Source organism: Festucalex cinctus, chromosome 21 (genome assembly GCF_051991245.1).
Source record: "Festucalex cinctus isolate MCC-2025b chromosome 21, RoL_Fcin_1.0, whole genome shotgun sequence".
Lineage (NCBI taxonomy): Eukaryota > Metazoa > Chordata > Actinopteri > Syngnathiformes > Syngnathidae > Festucalex > Festucalex cinctus.
This window is the reverse complement of record NC_135431.1, coordinates 15,716,692-15,734,613: the sequence shown is the minus strand read 5'-3', so window position 1 is coordinate 15,734,613 and position 17,922 is coordinate 15,716,692. Positions and strand designations below refer to the sequence as shown.

The window sequence follows — 17,922 nt, the reverse complement described above, 5'->3', positions numbered from 1 at the left end:
GCAGACAACTGAAAATGTTTGCTTTTATAACAAACCGAAATTGTGTCTTACAAGGGCAAGTCGTTAACCGGCAAACGTCTGACGGGCCTCATGCAGTCGTCCTGACGAGGTCTGGACTGGGATGCGGATGCGTGGCGCCCAAAGGACCCCGGCGTGTGTGTGTGGGATGTTGTGCGGGGAGGCCGACTGCTGGCGTGGACCGCCGCCGCGATTCATAACTCTCCCCGGATGAGCTCAAGAAGACCGACAGCATGCAATAAATCATCGGAGCTGACTCGTGGACAGTGCAGAGGATGAAAAGGGGGAAAAAAAAAAAAACTGGTAAAAAAGTAAGTGGTAATCATCTAAGGCCACCTGGCTGGGTTCTTTTGCAATTTGCGTTGCTACGGCGGCGATACGTTTACTTTAACTGATGTAAAGAAAATGAACCTTTGCTGACATCTTAATGAGATGAACGCTGGCGTTAGACCCGCGACGGACGTGATGCTCACATCCGTCGCCATGGCGACGGAGGCTGTGACTGACGGGGGAAAATGTTCCGAATGACCGCCCACTCATTCCGCTGGAACGTTGAAGGTAAAAGTACAAATTCAACTCTGTATTGTGATCACAAAGAACATTTGATACGTTCCAATGTGTTGAAATCTTCCAAACATTCCGCTTCATGCACAGCTTCAAATATAAAGTGGGCCAATCGCCAACATTATGTAAAGAAGAGTGATAATAAAAGAGGAATGCACAAGATTACAATTTGGCTTATTATTATGGACAAGGAGCAAACTATCATTTTTTTAAAGCCCAATATTGTAGCTATTTTCTCTTTAATCTTTTTGTAAGTAAAACAAGGATAGTAAAGTATATTTTAGCCAACAAAGTCTAATCAAAGGCTAAACATTTATGGAGACTCGAATTAAAACCTTTTAGTAAAAACAAACGCTATAGTTCCTGTGATTAGTGTCACGTATGACAATATTTGTCAGTCGCGGCAGCTGGACAGAAACTCATTGCTACTGCAACAGTGCCACCTGCTGGAAATTAATTGAGGTACACGCACAAATTCTTTTTGACGTACCCTAAGCCAGTGTTTCCCAACCCTGGTCCTCTGGGCACACTATCCAGCCTGTTTTCCATGTCTCCTGATTCCAACACAGGTGAGGAACGTTATCAGGCTTCTCCAGAGCTTGCTAATGAGCTGTCATTGGAATCAACTGCGTTGCAAATAGAGAGACATGGAAAACGGGCTGGATAGTGTGCCCTGAGGACCAGGGTTGAAAAACACTGCCCTAGCATCCTTCTGGATCGGTATATATCTGAACGAATTTAACAAGAATGGGGGGAAATTTCAATTTATTCCTCAAAATAAATATTATCTGGACAGATATTGCATCTCAAAGACTACCAGTCAACAATCAAGCTTTATTCATTTATGTAGCACCTTTGAAAAATATGTGGTCAATTGCACAGCAAGAAAACAAGCAGGAGAAACCGGGTTAGTGTAAAGTAAAAAAAAGTACAACACAAACGTGAGTTTTAAGACTCCAAATTCACCATGAAGTGTACTGTTTGTTGTGACTACTGTTCATAATGGTTGTATTATGAATTTTGAGCATTTTTCTTAGCTAATTGTGCCTTGTTGATTTTAAATTCATACCCCTCAGGCCTGAACATTATTTTTCTGTGAAGGCACATTTGATTCAACTCAAATTATTCAAGTGGTAATGTTGTGGTCAATTGAATTAAATTTAACACAAAAAAAATCATTTTGAATGTTGTTGGAGTGCAATGGCGCGACCACACAAAATATAGTACAATGTGTTACGCTTTGGTAAGGAGCCATTACATATTTATTTTGTCCAGCTGAAATCAAGCTGCATTGAAGTCAGTATTCATTGAGCCATTTTCAGCAGCAAGAATTCCAGAATGAATTTGATAACTTCATTATTTTTCATGTACAATTAGTACCTTTAAAAACTTTTTTTTCCCACTTGCTGTCGACTGAAGACGACATCACCCATGCTGAGGAAGTAGGTAACAACCAATCACGGCTCAACTATTTTTTTGGTTTTGATCAGCAAACTGAGCAATGGTTGGTCGTTGCCCGTTTCCTCAGCAACGGGTGATGTCATCGTCAGTCGACAGCAAGTGGCAAAATTAAATGTATTAATTTTTCATGTAATGTTCACATTCGTTATAAGCAAAATCTGATCATCTTACTGGTGAACATGAGTCAAGTGGACCTGCTCCATTTTTAAGCAGCGCTGGCGGGACACGAGAGCGGTTGGACTCCTTTGACTTCCAGAGCCTTGTTGAAGTGCACTTCCATGATCTTGGAGGCTTTGCTGATCTTCAGGTTCCTCATGCAACCTCGGAAGGACGTGCGGCTGGACAGCGCGGCCTGACGAACGCCGTCTGAACAACACGTTGTACAACCATAAGTTAGGGCTGTGTTTACAAGTACGCCCAAACGTTTCAAGAAATTTGTGTACACTATAAAAACTCATCCGAGAAACACGAGAAATAGACGGGAGATAGAACAGGAAGCCTGGTGGATTGCTAGTTAGCGTCCTGAGTTTCTTAGATGCAAAAAAAAGGAGGGCAAAAAAGGCCCAAATTGTGCTTCTTTAAAAGGGAGCACAGTATGGACCTGGAAAAAAACAAAAACGTTTTGCCTATTGTAAATGAACTTTTGTGTATTAGCGTCCTACCCGGGTAGCCTCCCACGTAGATGGGGTCATTGGTGTCGCAGGTGTTGGAGCGGGCGTTGGGACTCTGCGCTTGGCTCTGCCTGCCGTCCACCAGCAGCTCCACCCTGTGGCGGACCTTGTTGGCGACGACAGCGTGCCAGCGGCCGTCACAGAAGCCGTCGCCGTCAGGCACGTGCAGCGCCGTGATGCGCCCGGCGCCGTTGTCCACATGGAAGAGCAGCTGGCGGAGAGAAATGTCATATCAGGGCGGGGTTAGAACGGTTTGTACATTTTTCATTAGTTAGTTTTTATTAGATTTTAGAGCACGTTTGCTCTAAAAAAGAACATATCGTAAGGCGTTTTTTTTTTTTTTTAACGACCATGTATAGTAAGGCTTTTCTATTTATTTATTTATTTATTAAAACTACCATGTACAGTAAGGCGTTTTTTGTTTTTTTAAATGACCATGTATAGTAAGCATTTTTTTATTATTTTTTTTTTATTAAAACGACCATGTAAAGTAAGGCGTTTTTAATTAAAAAAAAAACGCCTTACAATATGGACTTTTTTTTGACGACCACGTATAGTAAGAGTTTTTTTTTTATGTTTTTTTTTTTAAACTGTATATAGTAAAGCGTTTGTTTTTGTTTTTTTTGATGACCATAAGGCGTTTTTGTTTTTTTTAAATGACCATGTATATAGTCAGGCTTTTTTTTCAATTTTTTTAAACGACCATGTATAGTAAGGCGTTTTTAATGTTTTTTCTAAACAACTGTAATAAAGCGTTTTTTTTTTTGTTTTTTTTTTTTAAACGACCATGTATATAGTAAGGCTTCTATTTTATTTATTTATTTATTTTTAAACGGCCATTAAACGACCATAAATGTAAGGTGTTTTGAATTTGAAACGTACAAAGTTTATACAATGTTTCAATGTATTTGTTAGACTTATAGTATCGTCTATCCCTAGTAATTTTCACATAATTTCTTTCAATTTCCTTCATAAACATTCAGCTTAGCATTCAACATTCCTTTTTCAACATTCCCACACAATTTCTCCATAAATTGCACTTAATCTAGATTTTGTTAGTTGTCACTTTGTTAGAAAATCAGGAGAGAAGAAGAAAAAAATAAATAAAAAATATCACCCTACCTGGCCCTGAACAATCTCGATACCAAGTCCCTCGTTGCCTTGGTTACTGATGGTCAAAAGGACGCCATTCACTCTGCTGGTTCGGAACTCCAATGCGATGGACACGTCGAGACCCACTCGATAGTTGGACACTATAAATCGGAAACAATGAGTCAATTGCAAATTGAATCAATTAAAATTAAAAATACAAAAAAATAAAATAATAAAAACAATTAAAATACAATTAGTTATCAAATTGCATCAATAATAAAAAAAAAGAAATAATTAAAACACCTGCTTTCAAGTATCCGCTACCATCAAAATAAGTTCCTGGCTCGGTGGCAGCAAAGCATCTTCCGACCATGTGACTGGACGTTGGCGTCGCCATATCAAGCTTAAAGTCTTCAGTGAGCGCCTCGGTGCGACCTGAGGCAAACAAACAAAAACAAAAAAAGGGGGCGGAATTTATAATGCACTCAGAATGACTCAAATAGAGTTGGAATATATTTTGTAGCTGAAAAGTATTTGTACCAGGCGTAGCAGCTTTTGTGCTGACTGGACCGCCAACCATCTTCAAGCGACGCATGCACCCGCTGATGCTGTAAAGAATCTAAAGGCAGAAATTCATTTCATACATTTCTTATAGGCGTCGTCATGTCTTTACTTTGTGTTGCATTACCGGTCCAATCCTCTTGGTGGTGTAGTTGTGCGGCAGACCGCCAACGTACAACATTCCCACCACGTCCAACAGGTCAGCCTGGAAATTACGAGCAAATGAACATATAAAAAACATGGTTGTTTATGATATCTTTGCGAGTAAAATCATCATCATCATCCTCATCAAAATGCGGAACCTTTTTGGGGCTAATCATCTGCTTGCTGTAGCGACCGTCCACCACCAGGACGGCCCTCTGCTTGCTGCGAGCCACACGGATCTGAGAGAATAAAAAAAACAACAACATATAAATAAATAAATAGTCAGGAATGTATCATGTGACAATGTGTCCCAACCTTATGCCAGTTGCCGTCATTGATTGAGAAGGGGACGCATCCGGACGTGTTGCCGTGACCGAGGTCGTAACCCAGGCACACCTGCCCGTCCTTGATCTGCACCAGCACACATTTCGACTCGCTGACAACTGGCGGTTGTCATGGAAACAGCTTGTGTTTCCTTACCTGAATGGAGACAAAGTCAGCGTGGTTGATTCTGGCCATGTAGAGAACGAGTCCCGACTCCTCCTGTGTCCTCAGCTCAAACTCCAAAATCAGCCTGAAACAAAATGGACGCACATTTTCTGAAGATGCCCCATGAGTCGGCACAAAAGCATTGTTTGAGTCTCCCGCCTCGAAATGCGAACCTTTCTCTGACTTTGGCGTCATCGAAAGCGAAGCTCATGTGACTGTTCCTGGCCAGTCCGAACTGGAAGGACTTCTCCAGTGCCACGGGGGCCACGGCTGAGGGGCACGCGTCCTGGCGATTGGAGCAAACACGGGTCAGAAAAGACACGCCAGGCAAGATTGGCGCAATAAAACACTGCAGTGGGTGTGAAAGTGTCATCAGTGAAGAGTTTTAAAAGATTATTTGATCGGTTTGAGGTCATCTCACTAGTCAATGGACACGTTGTAGTTTAATGTGTGACCACAAGATGTCAGTGTTGCAATACAATCATCCGTTGCGCTTTGCTCGTCTCATCCTTTCATTTTTCTGTCGTTTCATCTTGTTTGAACACTTTGAATTTTATTTACATGTAATTATTATAATTACTTATTTAGCCATTTTTGGTAGTAAAACGTTAATATTTTGTCTATAACAAGTTTGATATTTTCATTATTTTTTATGTACAATTAGTACCTTTAAAACATTTTGCAACTTGCAGTCAACTGAAAATGACATCACAATGTGCTCAGGGCTCAAGGTAACCAATCACAGCTCAGCTTGTGAATCTCACATCACCAAACCTAGAAAACAGGTGCGCTGTGATTGGTCGTTACCTGAGCCCTGAGTATGTGATGTCATTTTCAGTCGACAACAAGTGGTAAAATTTTTGTTTTTGTTTTTTTTAAGTATTAATTGTACGTGAACAATTACGAAAGTCTCAATTTAATTATAGACAAAATATTAACTTTGTATTGCCAAAATGAGCTAAATAAGTGAAGTATCCCTTCAATTTATCTTGTCTTATTAATTTATTTCATTTATTTATTTATTTTTCCACCTGTCTTTATTGCATGGCTGGTCAACTTAAAATTGGTAAACTTTAGTTTCAATTAATGTTTTAAGCATCTCCTCTCTCCACTTTCGCTTCAACGTATAACAAATGTAAGTGAAACATTAACACTAGAGTTATGCTGAAATTTCATAAACCTCTTGTAGAAAACTGCACAGCTTTTTATTTGCTCAGAGCTTACTGCACTTTTTGTTAGAAATTAAAAAACTTATATTTTGGTGCTGTTCAATGAACAGACTTTTAAAAAAAAGAAAAAGTGTTGGAGTTTGTATGACTCACAATTTTGATGTAAACGCTTTCTGACTGCAAACGAATATCAGCTCCAAATATCGGTTTGACTACTACTGATTGCTATCGACGTTTTTGTTTTTTTTTTTTGTGGGGGGGGGGGGGGGGGGGATCTCTAATACAAAGGTATAAAATCCAATCTCATATGTACCTGTGGCTAAAAAGCGAAGCGCGGAGAGTCTCTGTCACCAATATTCACAAACATTTTGCAATCTCGCCATCATTTCTGGCCTTTTCCCTCCTATCTTAGCACCTGCACACTTGCGAGACAAGAAGTTGGAGACACTATTTGAGTGTGCGTGTGTCTTAATCTCCTCTGGTCTCTTGTTCTCTTTCAAGTGAAGACATTTCCCCGCACGGCGACCTTGCTTTGTTAGCGCCGACACTCGCCTCTTATCGTGCTCCGTCTTCATATCCGCTGCTGCTCAACCTTTCTTCTCTTTCTCCACCTCCACCAGCCTCCTTACAACAAAAGACGCTCTCTCCTTCTCATTCTTCCCTGCGACTGCCTCTCTCCTGCGGCTTTCCATTAAGCTAACAGAAAAAAAAAAAAGCCTCCGTCTTCTTCTCTTCCTTCCGTCCTTTTATTCTCCTCCTCTCCGTGGCTTTCCATCAGGCGAACAATGGGGCGACGCTCGTCCATTCAGAGCGACTCGGCTCGTCTTGGAGGTCACCGCCGTTCAATGTCAAGTCATTAAGTCGGGATTTTGGATGTGTATGTATGAATATGTATTGTGTGTGTTGTCATCAGGTTAGGAGTTATTATCTTTCAACCCAAATGTTTCATGACTCCAGAGAGGAGCGCTCAAAGACGTTGCCGTGTTCCCTCGTACTGTAAATGAGCGCTCATTACATGCCTTAACACTCTTTCAACCTCTTTTTGCTCTTTGAGCCGCGACTGTGTAAAGTTTAGAACACGTGAGATGATTCCATTATCCCTAATTGCCCTCACAGGATTATGAATATCCATTTTTTTCCATAGCTTTGCGCTCAAGTGCCGCCTCTTTAAAGTTGAGATCAAACGCATTCATGCTGCTCACAAAGTACACCTGCATCATCTATTAATAATCATTAGCTTTTTTTTTATAGATCAATTATTAAAAACTAGGGCTGTCACTAACAAATCCAGAAAGAATTGATTATCATATCGATTATTCCATTGATTACTGGGGTAATCGCCCAGAACCCTGTTCCAAGGCAGAAATTTTTTGGCGACTATTTTTTTTCCGCCAGCCCTAATACAGTAATAATAATAATAATAATAATAAACATCTATCTTCATTAGCGCTTATTCATCATCATCGTCATAATAACATATAACATATATTCATAATATCAATAACAATAATAATAATAATAATAATAATAATCCATCCATCCATCTTCTTGACCACTGTTTTATATAATAATAAAAATAATAATAATCCATCATCTGTCTTCATGACCGTGTATTCATAATAATGATGATAATAATAATAATAATAATAATAATAATAATTTGAGCCAGGTTGAAGTTGGTGACCACTAAATTGGGCCGATACCCAGCCTTATTCCAAGGTATCGGTTCTCACAATCGTGGCTGATACTTGTGGCCGTTTTATGATCAGGAGCTAAAAATAAGTTACAAGAATAGAGAAAAATCACGATTAATTTCACTCAATTTTAAGGAAAAATGCTACTGGGATATATACGTATTTCTTTAAAGTTATGTGTCATTGTATTTTGGGGGAAAATCGTGTGTATCAAAAGTACTAGTAGTATCTGTGCTTGATATTGGTGACTACTCAAGAGTTCAGTCTTCATACTGGTATATGACTGGAAAAAAAAAATGGTATCGAACATATGTACGTATGTATTTAATGATATGGTACATTAAAGTTTTTTTCTAAGTCTTCAAAACCGAATATAATTTATAAAAATATAAAACAAAATATAAAAAGAATAAAGAATATAAAGTAAAGTTTGAACCCATGACGCAACTTATTTGCATATTTTCCTCATCCCAGGAACTTCCTATTCTTCTCTTTTCTGTAACTCACCAAAACTTCATTTAACTTTAATTTTCCAATGCGGCCCAACGTCAAATTAACTGTCCCATTTTCAAATCAAATACTGAAAAATTGAAGCCGTCAGATGGCGACCACGTTAACATATTCTCTCCGCTGTGCGCAAAGAATCACAACTACTTTAATTGAGTTTGCTGACTTAACTTCTTCTTGACATTTGGATATCATTCAATTGTGCAAGTGGACATACTGTGCACAATGAACCCTTTACACTAAAACCTTTGTCTTCCAAAAAATTAAATAAATAAAAAAGTGGTGTGCAAGTGTGTATACCGTGTCGACAGTGGGCGAAGCTTCAGCAGACGTAGGCGTGGCAGTAGGCGCGGCAGCAGGTGCGACAATTGCCGTGGGCTCCTGTCCGTCATCGGGGGAGCGGGAAGGAGGGGATTATACCACACAGCCAGGAAGCACATGACATGTAAGCCACGCCCATCAGCAGCAGCATTAGCCATGCAATGATGCTTAAACTTTTTTTTTCTGTCCAAGTAACATATCCACATGCCACGTTTTACTCTTCGCATCTTGGCTACTAGCGCTTTGGCATCCTGCACGCCCATCAAGCATAGCCGGCATGCACAGTTAGCTTGCACATCCGTGCGACTTGACAGCGCTGAGACGGACTTTAGCGGCTCAAGGCTAAAAGGGACAATAACCCCGGATTTTCACCGGATGCGGTTGCGGTGCGGTGCGTCTTGACTGCGTGCTCCGGACGGGTCAATTTTTTTGTCAATCCACACCGGCTCCGCACAGCTGCGGTCCGGCAGCTCCGTCGCCGCCCACTTCCCAACGTGTCTCGCGGGACCGCGCGCGCGCGATCATGTGGCATTTCACAACGACAAACATACAGAAAGTCTGCTCAACAGAGAAGCAGAAAGAGAGGTGGACTTCTTTTGATTTAACCTTTTCTTCTTCTTCTGCTATGAGATTCCATGCAGCATCCTTTTTTTGGTTGTCCTTATAAAAAGGATGTGCCGTGTCATATATTATTTTGTGGTTTTCCACCTCCAATATAAACCTCTCCTCGTCCATGTTCGCTGGTGTCTAAACCGTGAATGAGCACATGGCCCGGCGACGCCCACGTCACGTTTTGCTGAAAAGCTTGCGAAATAGGAGCTGGCGAGTGTTTTATTCTGAAAGGTAACCGGAAATTTATTTTGAAACTGCGTCGGTCTTCCTGGCCCACTCGATGCGTTTTGTGCTAGCTTGCCATTTGCCAGAGGCCTACCGCTGCGGCGTCCGGCAAAAATAGAAAATAGGTCTATCCTTGCGGAAGGCCTGCGGCACGCCGCAGCTGAGACGCAGTCGACACGCAACGCACCCGCAAGCGGTGTAAACTGCACCATTCGAATGAATGGAATCTAATTGCTTGCGTCGCCGGACCGCACAGCAACCGCACCGCAACCGCATCCGGTGTAAACCCGGGGTAAGGAAGAGTTAACAGGTGCAAGCGTGACGGAGCGCTAAGCCAACACAGAAAGGCCCCGCCTGCGTGACGTCGCTCGGAAATTGGCGTGCGACTGAGAGGGCACGTGTTCGCCTTACATCAATGCAAATCGTATTGATTGATATCACTGGAGTCAACAATATTGTTTTGATATTCATGTTGACAAACAGGCCTTTTATGTCATGTGTCTTTAGTTTGGATGACTCACGGCAGGAAGTTCAGGAGGCCATGTCGCAGGTAGAGGAGTCGGCTGCGGCGCTACGGTTGCTTCTTCTTCCTTCTCGTCCTCTTCCGTGGGGTAGGGAAGAGGGAGGGGCGGGGCCAGGCTGGGACACTGGCCGATTTCGGCGTTTTCAAACGACACCGCTTGGGAGAAGTCTGACAGGCTGGAAAGAGGGACAGCAAGTGTGTCCAAAGAAGATGAGTTCATCGATAGTTGAGTGACCGAAAAAAATGTCTAAAAGAAGTAAAAACAAACACATCTTAAAATTACTAATAATGTTTAAATTAAAACATTTTAAATAAAAAAAGAGTGAGGTTTGATGTAGCAGCATACAGATCCCCTAAAGTGACATAGGTTTAAAAAAATAAAAAATAAAAAAAAATAAAGGAAAATAGGTTTCTCATTACAAGCAATTTTCTCGTTCAAACGGGAAAGTTGTTGTCTTAATAAGAACGTTTTCATCATCTTATGAGAAACATATTTTAATGTCCCCTCCGTGTCAATTTAGGAGCGCCATACGCGAAAATGTACAGTTTGGAAAACAAAACAAAACATGGATTACAATTAATTTTATTTCTAAATATACAGCACTAAACTACATTTCTACACCAATGAAGAATACAGTAAGTAGCAAGGATATTAAAAATAAATAAATAAAAAAGATGCTAAAACTAAAACCAACTTAAATTAAGACAAAAAAATATGACTGCAACTAACAATTATTCTAATAATCAATGAATTATTTTGATTATTATTGAATTGATTATTTTGTTGATGATTTTAATTAAAAAAAACAAAACATTTCCATCCCTGAATTACAAAATAGTACATTATTTCAAATTAACAATGCAGAAAACCTAAATTAATTATGATTCAGTTCCTGGTTTGGCCTTGAATATAATTTGATAAACCCCTTAAAGTATTTATTTCTACTTGTACAGAGAATCTTGGTAAATAAGAACATTTGGTCATTTTGACATTTGCATTTGTATACTTGTGTTTTCTCAGAACGCAATCATTCAAAAAGTCAATTTCACTTTTAACAAGGCTATACATGCAAAATCAATAACCAGCGCAGGGTAACGCACGTCAAAGCTACATATTCACTTGTCATATACATAAAGTCGACAGTCTGGAGGACTGCTGAGGGACAAGGAGGCATCGGGTTAATAGGGGGGAAGTGAGTTGTGGGATGGACAATCGGGTCCAGTGAGACTCATGAATACGTCGATGAACGTGGACAGATGTGTTTGTGGGATTTCACGCAGCAGGGTCAAGGTGAACATCTCAGGTCGAATCAAGTGAAGTGATGTGATCACTTGGTGAACACTCCAAAACGTGCTAAACATGAAAGCGTGTTGACTCACACAGAGTTGACCATGAGATTCCAGATGCATCCCTGGAACGGGACGTTGGCCCTGTTGGACGTCTGCTCCACCTGCGAGGGAATCCCGCCCAGGAAGACGCGCTGCAAGACGATTGGCTGGTCGTTGGGAAGCGGAGACTCCCTCTTTGGCTCCTCGTCCACTTGAACCGCAAACGATCTGATGACAACGCAAATGAGAAAGTTTGCTTGCACATGACGGGGAGAAAAACAACAACAAACCAAAAATGAAAGATAAGGAAGACATGCTCACTCACCTGCCAGGTAATCTCTCGATGCGCAGCGAGTGCTCTCGGCCATCGCTCAGGCTGCCTTGGTCGGGCCGTCGGACGCGACGCACGCTGTGGCTGCCCGTGTACACCAACACCTCCAGGGAGCCTTTGTTCAGCATCACCGACAGGAAGGGCTGAGGGAGAGAGGAGGACGGAACTAACTTTAAGATACTTTTTTGTGGGGGTGCAAATCTGTAAAAAAAAAAAAAAAAGTTAAATGCCTAACTACATCAAAATATTAGTTTCGACTGTATTTTGGGATGGGTATTTGAATTATACTTGCGATGACGATGACGTCAGTTGCTCTGCAGTTGCTAAGGTAATGTCCTATATTTGTCCCTTGCAATGATGACATTGTCAGTGCTACGGATTTGCTCTGTCCCTTGTTGTGATTGATATTGTCAGTTGCTATGGTCCGGTCCTGTATTTGTCCGTTGTGAGGTTGTTAGTTGTTATGCAGTTGCTAAGGTCCTGTCCTGTATTTGTCCCCTGCAATAATGTCAGTTACTATGCAGTTCCTATGTTCTTTGTAATGTCAGTTTCTATGTCCCGTGTGGCGATGTCATAGTTGCTATGCTGTTGCTAAGGTCCTGTCCTGTATTTGTCCCATTCAATTTTGTTTTCAGTTACTATACAGTTGCTATGTTCCTTGTGATTCCAGGTTCTATGCAGTTCCTATGTCCCTTGTGGTGGTGATGATGTCATAGTTGCTATGCAGTTACTAAGGTCCCATCCTGCATTTGTCCCTTGCAATGATGTTGTCTGTTACAATGCAGTCCCTATGTTCCTTGTGATGTTGTCAGTTGCTATGCAGTTCCTATGTCCCTTGTGGTGATGTCAGTTGCTATGCAGTTGCTCAGTCCTGTATTTTTTACCCTTATTTTGTCAAATACTGTAGGCCTATATATAGAACTGAACATGGCCCTAATTGCTTTTGGGTAAGATTTCAACTTATCTTTCTTTTTGTCATACAAAATTTGGTGGAAATTGTTTAAGGTAATCTTAGCAAAGTTCCTTTAACAACATAAATGATAAGAAAAGAAGATGTGCTGTAAATGATTGAACTTCCAGGGAACAGTATGGGAGTGTGTGGGAGCAATAATGCCAAATTTAACACACCTGCACCCTGTCACACCTAAAACTTAATATATGGACATTTTCAGTTTGGGGTACATTCACTTTTGTTGACAGCAGTTTAGACATAATAGCTGTGCTATTTTGACGGAACAAGCTATGCACAAACTACTTTACATTGTAGCAAAGTATTATTTCATCAATGTTGTCCCATGAACACGATACTTACAAAAATGTAAGATGCCACAAGATGGTGCCAAAATCATATCTGATAGGAAAGTAGTCCTGCTTCTCCATTATACCACAAGATGGCGCTAAAGCCATGTGTAGTAGTAAATGAATCGTACTTTGGGCTGAGTTTTTTTCCTCCCGTGAATAACAGAGATGGAATGAAGTACAGCAAAGGGGAAATCAACTGAATGTAACCTGTCCAGCTGCATGTGGACGTGAGTAAAACCTTTGCGGAAAAGCTCAGAACGAGACGAATACGCGCGGACAAAGTCGGCAAGTCGAGTAGCGCGAGGGCTGAAGAGAGGCAAAAGGGGAAAGCGGAGATGAGCGAGGAAAAAGGGGGAGCGGAGAAAGTGGAGAGGAAAGGATAACAAGAGATGAGAGGAACGCTGAGGAGAGGATAATAGGGGGACGAGATGAGAGGCCAGAGAGCAGAACAGCACGAGAGAGACGAGCGAGCGGGAGAAACGAGAGCGACGGAGAGGTGGCGGCGCAAGGTCAGCCTCATTTGAATTTTAATTCACTGTGTGCCACGGGGCGAAGTGGGAGACAATTTACCACTTGAAAATGGAATTTCAATTTGAGGTCGGGGGACAAATTGAACCGAGATGTAGCTACAACATGCCTCTCTCTGGGCTGCCTGCGCACGTTCAGACAAAAGACTCACACTTTTATCACGCACGCAAGCATGACATCAAACACTGACGTGCACGGCAATACCTGCCAATCAGCTTTTGAACTCAATTCAGCACAACTCAACTTTATTTATAGAGCACTTAAAAAAACCAAAAAAACACCAATGTGCCGTTTGGTTATTCGGAGTGCCTCAAAAATGGAGACCAGTGCAGGCAGTGCAAGGAAAGTAAATAGTTCAATTCAGAAATTACACGAGCGCGAGGAAATGCCTGCTAAAAGTTTGTTTTTAGTTTAAAATGGCTTTACCTTAACCAGAATCCGGCATCACCTTGTAGACAAAGGTATAATGCTGGTAAGTTAATGCGCCTTTTGGCTAGAGCTAAGATGATACGTTGATTTGTGATACTGATTATCAAGGAGGCCGATAGCCAATATTTGGAGCCGATATTCATGTTCACTAAAATTTTCACTAAATTGGGTGAAAATAAATAAATAAATAAATAAATTAATTAATTAATTAATAATAATAATTAGTGCTGTTTCGATCCCGTTTTTTGGCACCCGATACCGATACCCAGCTTTGCAGTATCGGCCGATACCAATACCATACCGATACCTAAGGTTTTGTTTTTTTCCCTCAACATGAAAAAGCTGTCCTGCCATTGGTTCAGAGCATTCAAGGGCCAATAGGATATCTTAGATCAGCATGCAGTGAGCATGTCACATATAAATCCAAACTCCTATATTAGTGTTGGAATTAATGGTATCGGCATGTTACTTGTGCGTACTCACCGATACCAATACCACTGTTTTATTGCAGTGTCGGCGCCTCTGCCGATACCAGTATCGGTATCGGAACAACACTAATAATAATACAAACTGACTTCTTTTTGTTCAAAAATTTTAATTAATTTTGGTAGTCAAGGAGGCTGATAACCTATATTTGGAACTGTTTTTCATGTTCACTAAAATTTTCACCAAATTTGCTTCAAAATAATAATTATGATAATAATAATAATAATATTAATAATAATACACTCCAACTTCTTAACTTTGCTGTAATTTTAGTAGTCAAGGAGGCTGATGACCGATATTTGGAGCCGATATTCATGGTCACTAAAATATTCACTAAATTGGCTTCAAAATTATAATAATAATAATAATACAAACTCCAGCTCTTGACTTTGTTGTAATTTTTTTTAATGTAATTTTAGTAGTCAAGGAGGCTTATAACCGATATTCACTTTCACTAAAATTTTCACCAAAATAATCATGAATAATAATAAACAATAATCATAATAATAACAACAATAAGAAGAAGAACTCCAATGCTGTATTTTGTTGTAATTTTTTGATATGCTATGAAATATAAATTTTTGTGGACTAATAACCTTCTAGACCAGAGGCCTCAAACTCACGGCCCCGGGGCCATTTACAGCTAACAGGGTGATATTTTATGGCCCCTACTTCATATTAAAGTTTCAAGTAACCCGCCGCTGAAAATGCATTGTCCTTCATTGGATTAGGCAGTGTGTATAAACATTAATAGTGCAAATAAAAATATCCAAATAATAAATGACCCTGCACAGCACCATCTTCTGGATGCATCATCATATCTTCTCATGCAATCCTGTATGGTGTTTTCTTTTGATGGCATTCTTCGCGCCCTTCAAAAGTCTCACTTTCACCTCCAAATCCCCTCCATCTTTTGTTCCTTGTTCCCTTTCCTCCACCGCCACCGCTCGGTCCCGCTCTTACACATCCATTAGTCAGGGCCAAGTAGAGTTGATGGTGTTCTTAACCTCGCTTAACCTTTCCCCACACACACACCTGCGCACACACACACACCGTCCCTTCCAGCGTTGTTAGTAAAAATAGATTTATGCGGCCAACAAGCAGTAATGATGGATAAACCAAAGGTAACCCTTTGTCCTCACACACGTGCACGCACACACTTTTGCATTCACGTCAGCTAAATCACACATACACACACAATGTTCACTCTTCTGTTTAATGGCACTATTAGATGAGCCGTGAGAATAAATGCAAACATATTTTGATGATAAAAAATGATGTGATATGTGTCCTGCCTATGTCTCTATTATTGTCTCTCAAAACGCATTATTGATATGCTGTATTACGATTACTGTGGTATGCGATAATGCTGAAAAACAAACAAAAAAACACTAGAGGTAAAAATAGGATTGTTTGGTGCGCACTTGTGTGTGTGTGTACGTATAATGAGCACAGTCAACAGGATTTGCAAAAATGGTGAAGTCACGCACTTAGCGTAATGGGTGAGCGTGCATGCGAGTCTATGTACAGTATGTGTGTGTGCATGTTTATTGGCATCCATGTCCAAAAACTCATGTTTCACAAAACGTCTCCATTTGCCAGCGAATGCAAATCTCATTAAAATGCACTTATGCATTCACTTTGGGAAAGTGCGTGTGCATGCACGTGACTCACCTCTCCTGATTGCCTGCGTTTCCTCTTCGAGACGACATTTTTGCTACGGACCTGTGGTGGACACATTGCTTTGCTTAGGATTGACTCGAGAGTAGTCGGATACAGATACTTTAAGTATTTGATTGTAGACGGTTGTTTTTCAAATGTTTGAAAAATAATATTTGTGGAATTTTTACTACACAAAACTTATGTTTTTTTCTCCCAATCTTGCATACAAGAAATACCGCAAAAAACTAAAACTAATGCTAAAGCTAAAAACTAATTAAAATTAAACAAAAAACCCGAACCATTTATGTGGACTTTTTACTACACAATACCCCCCCCCCCACCACAATCTTGCATACAAGAAATACCCCCTAAAAACTAAAACTAATGCTAAACCTAAAAACTTACATCTAAAAAAAACCCTAAAACTAATACTAAAGCTAAAAACATTTAAAAAACAACAATACTAAAGCTAAAAACTAATTATAATTAACTAGATTAAAATAAAATAAATAAAAAAAACTATGTGGAATTTTTACTACACAATACTTTTCCCCCCCCAATCTTGCATACAAGAAATACCACCCAAAAAACTAAAACTAATGCTAAAGCTAAAAACTATTTCAATCTAAAAAAAAAAAAAAACTACCTAAAACCAATACTAAAGCTAAAAATTAATTTAAAAAACAAAAACAAACTAATACTAAAGCTAAAAAATAAAATTAACTAGACAAAAGAAACTATGTGGAATTTTTACTACACAATACTTTTTTTTTTTTTCCAATCCTGCATACAAGAAATAACAAAAAACTAAAACTAATACTATAAACAAAACAAAACTTTTTAAAAAGAACTACAACTAACACTAAAGCTAAAAACTAATTAAAAAATAATACTAAAGCTAAAAACTAATTAAAATTAAACTATTTATGTGGAATTTTTACTACACAAATCCCCCCCCCCCCCCATCTTGCATACAAGAAATACCCCCAAAAAACCCCCAAGTAATGCTAAAGACAAAAACTATTTCAATCTAAAAAAAACAACAACCCTAAAACTAATACGAAAGCTAAAAACTAATTAAAGAAAAAAAAGTAAAACTAATACTAAAGCTAAAACCTAAAATTAACTAGACAAAAAAAAAAAACTATTTATGTGGAATTTTTACTACACAATACTTGTTTTTTTCCCTCAATCTTGCATACAAGAAATAAAAAAAAAATAAAACGAATTCTATAAACAAAACAAAAAAAGAAAAAAGAACTAAAACTAATACCAAAGCTACAAACTAAAACTAACTAGACAAAAAAGCCCCACTCACAACGAAATAAAAACTATCAAAGAAAATGTCTTTCATTTTCTCAGTGGTGTAGAATTCAGAAGCTTTCCGCTAACCTGCCGGCTGACGGACGGAGGCCCTCCCACCGCTAACAGCAGCGTGCCGGTGTCCTCCAGGGTGCTGAACGACAGGCTGATCTCGGTGCCGACCGCCAGCGAAAGCCCGGCGAGCTCCACGTAGCCTGGCTTGGAGAAGCTGACCGTGTACAGGTTCTAGGGGACAACACGTTGGACAAAATGTTGGACTTTCAGTTCATTGACAGTCACAAAGCCGAAAAGACAACCTTGGAAAAAGAAGGACACCTAAGGAGAATGGAATGAACCCAAAATGTAAACATACACACTATGCAAGCATGGCTTCCTTTGCATAATGGCTGTTCCAGTGTATAAGTAAATTCCATTAGTGAATAGAAAATGTGATGAATGCCTTGAATGACTTTGAAAAAAAACTCCATTGTGGAGTCAGTCA

The 17,922-nt window shown here is 39.9% G+C and overlaps 2 protein-coding genes across 14 annotated transcripts in view; one reads left to right on the top strand and one right to left on the bottom strand.

Annotated features, from left to right (window-relative positions):
• Positions 1-3,168, top strand: part of rgs6 (regulator of G protein signaling 6) — an 89,906-nt gene extending 86,738 nt beyond the window's left edge. For all 12 annotated transcript variants that reach the window (XM_077510849.1, XM_077510846.1, XM_077510847.1 and 9 more), the window contains one exon: positions 55-3,168. In XM_077510849.1, coding sequence (XP_077366975.1) covers positions 55-105 — 51 coding nt within the window. In that variant the 3' untranslated portion in view covers positions 106-3,168. The remainder of the gene's footprint in view (positions 1-54) is intronic.
• The window catches only part of lama2 (laminin, alpha 2), a 153,387-nt gene continuing 136,861 nt past the window's right edge, over positions 1,397-17,922 (bottom strand). For both annotated transcript variants that reach the window (XM_077510840.1, XM_077510841.1), the window contains 16 exons: positions 17,511-17,666; positions 16,131-16,181; positions 11,706-11,854; positions 11,432-11,608; positions 10,050-10,227; positions 8,671-8,751; positions 5,174-5,286; positions 4,992-5,085; positions 4,827-4,922; positions 4,670-4,750; positions 4,495-4,572; positions 4,347-4,425; positions 4,110-4,241; positions 3,837-3,967; positions 2,706-2,925; positions 1,397-2,409 (listed from right to left, as the gene is read on the bottom strand). In XM_077510840.1, the coding sequence (XP_077366966.1) occupies positions 2,249-2,409; positions 2,706-2,925; positions 3,837-3,967; positions 4,110-4,241; positions 4,347-4,425; positions 4,495-4,572; positions 4,670-4,750; positions 4,827-4,922; positions 4,992-5,085; positions 5,174-5,286; positions 8,671-8,751; positions 10,050-10,227; positions 11,432-11,608; positions 11,706-11,854; positions 16,131-16,181; positions 17,511-17,666 (1,977 nt within the window). In that variant the 3' untranslated portion in view covers positions 1,397-2,248. The remainder of the gene's footprint in view (positions 2,410-2,705; positions 2,926-3,836; positions 3,968-4,109; positions 4,242-4,346; positions 4,426-4,494; positions 4,573-4,669; positions 4,751-4,826; positions 4,923-4,991; positions 5,086-5,173; positions 5,287-8,670; positions 8,752-10,049; positions 10,228-11,431; positions 11,609-11,705; positions 11,855-16,130; positions 16,182-17,510; positions 17,667-17,922) is intronic.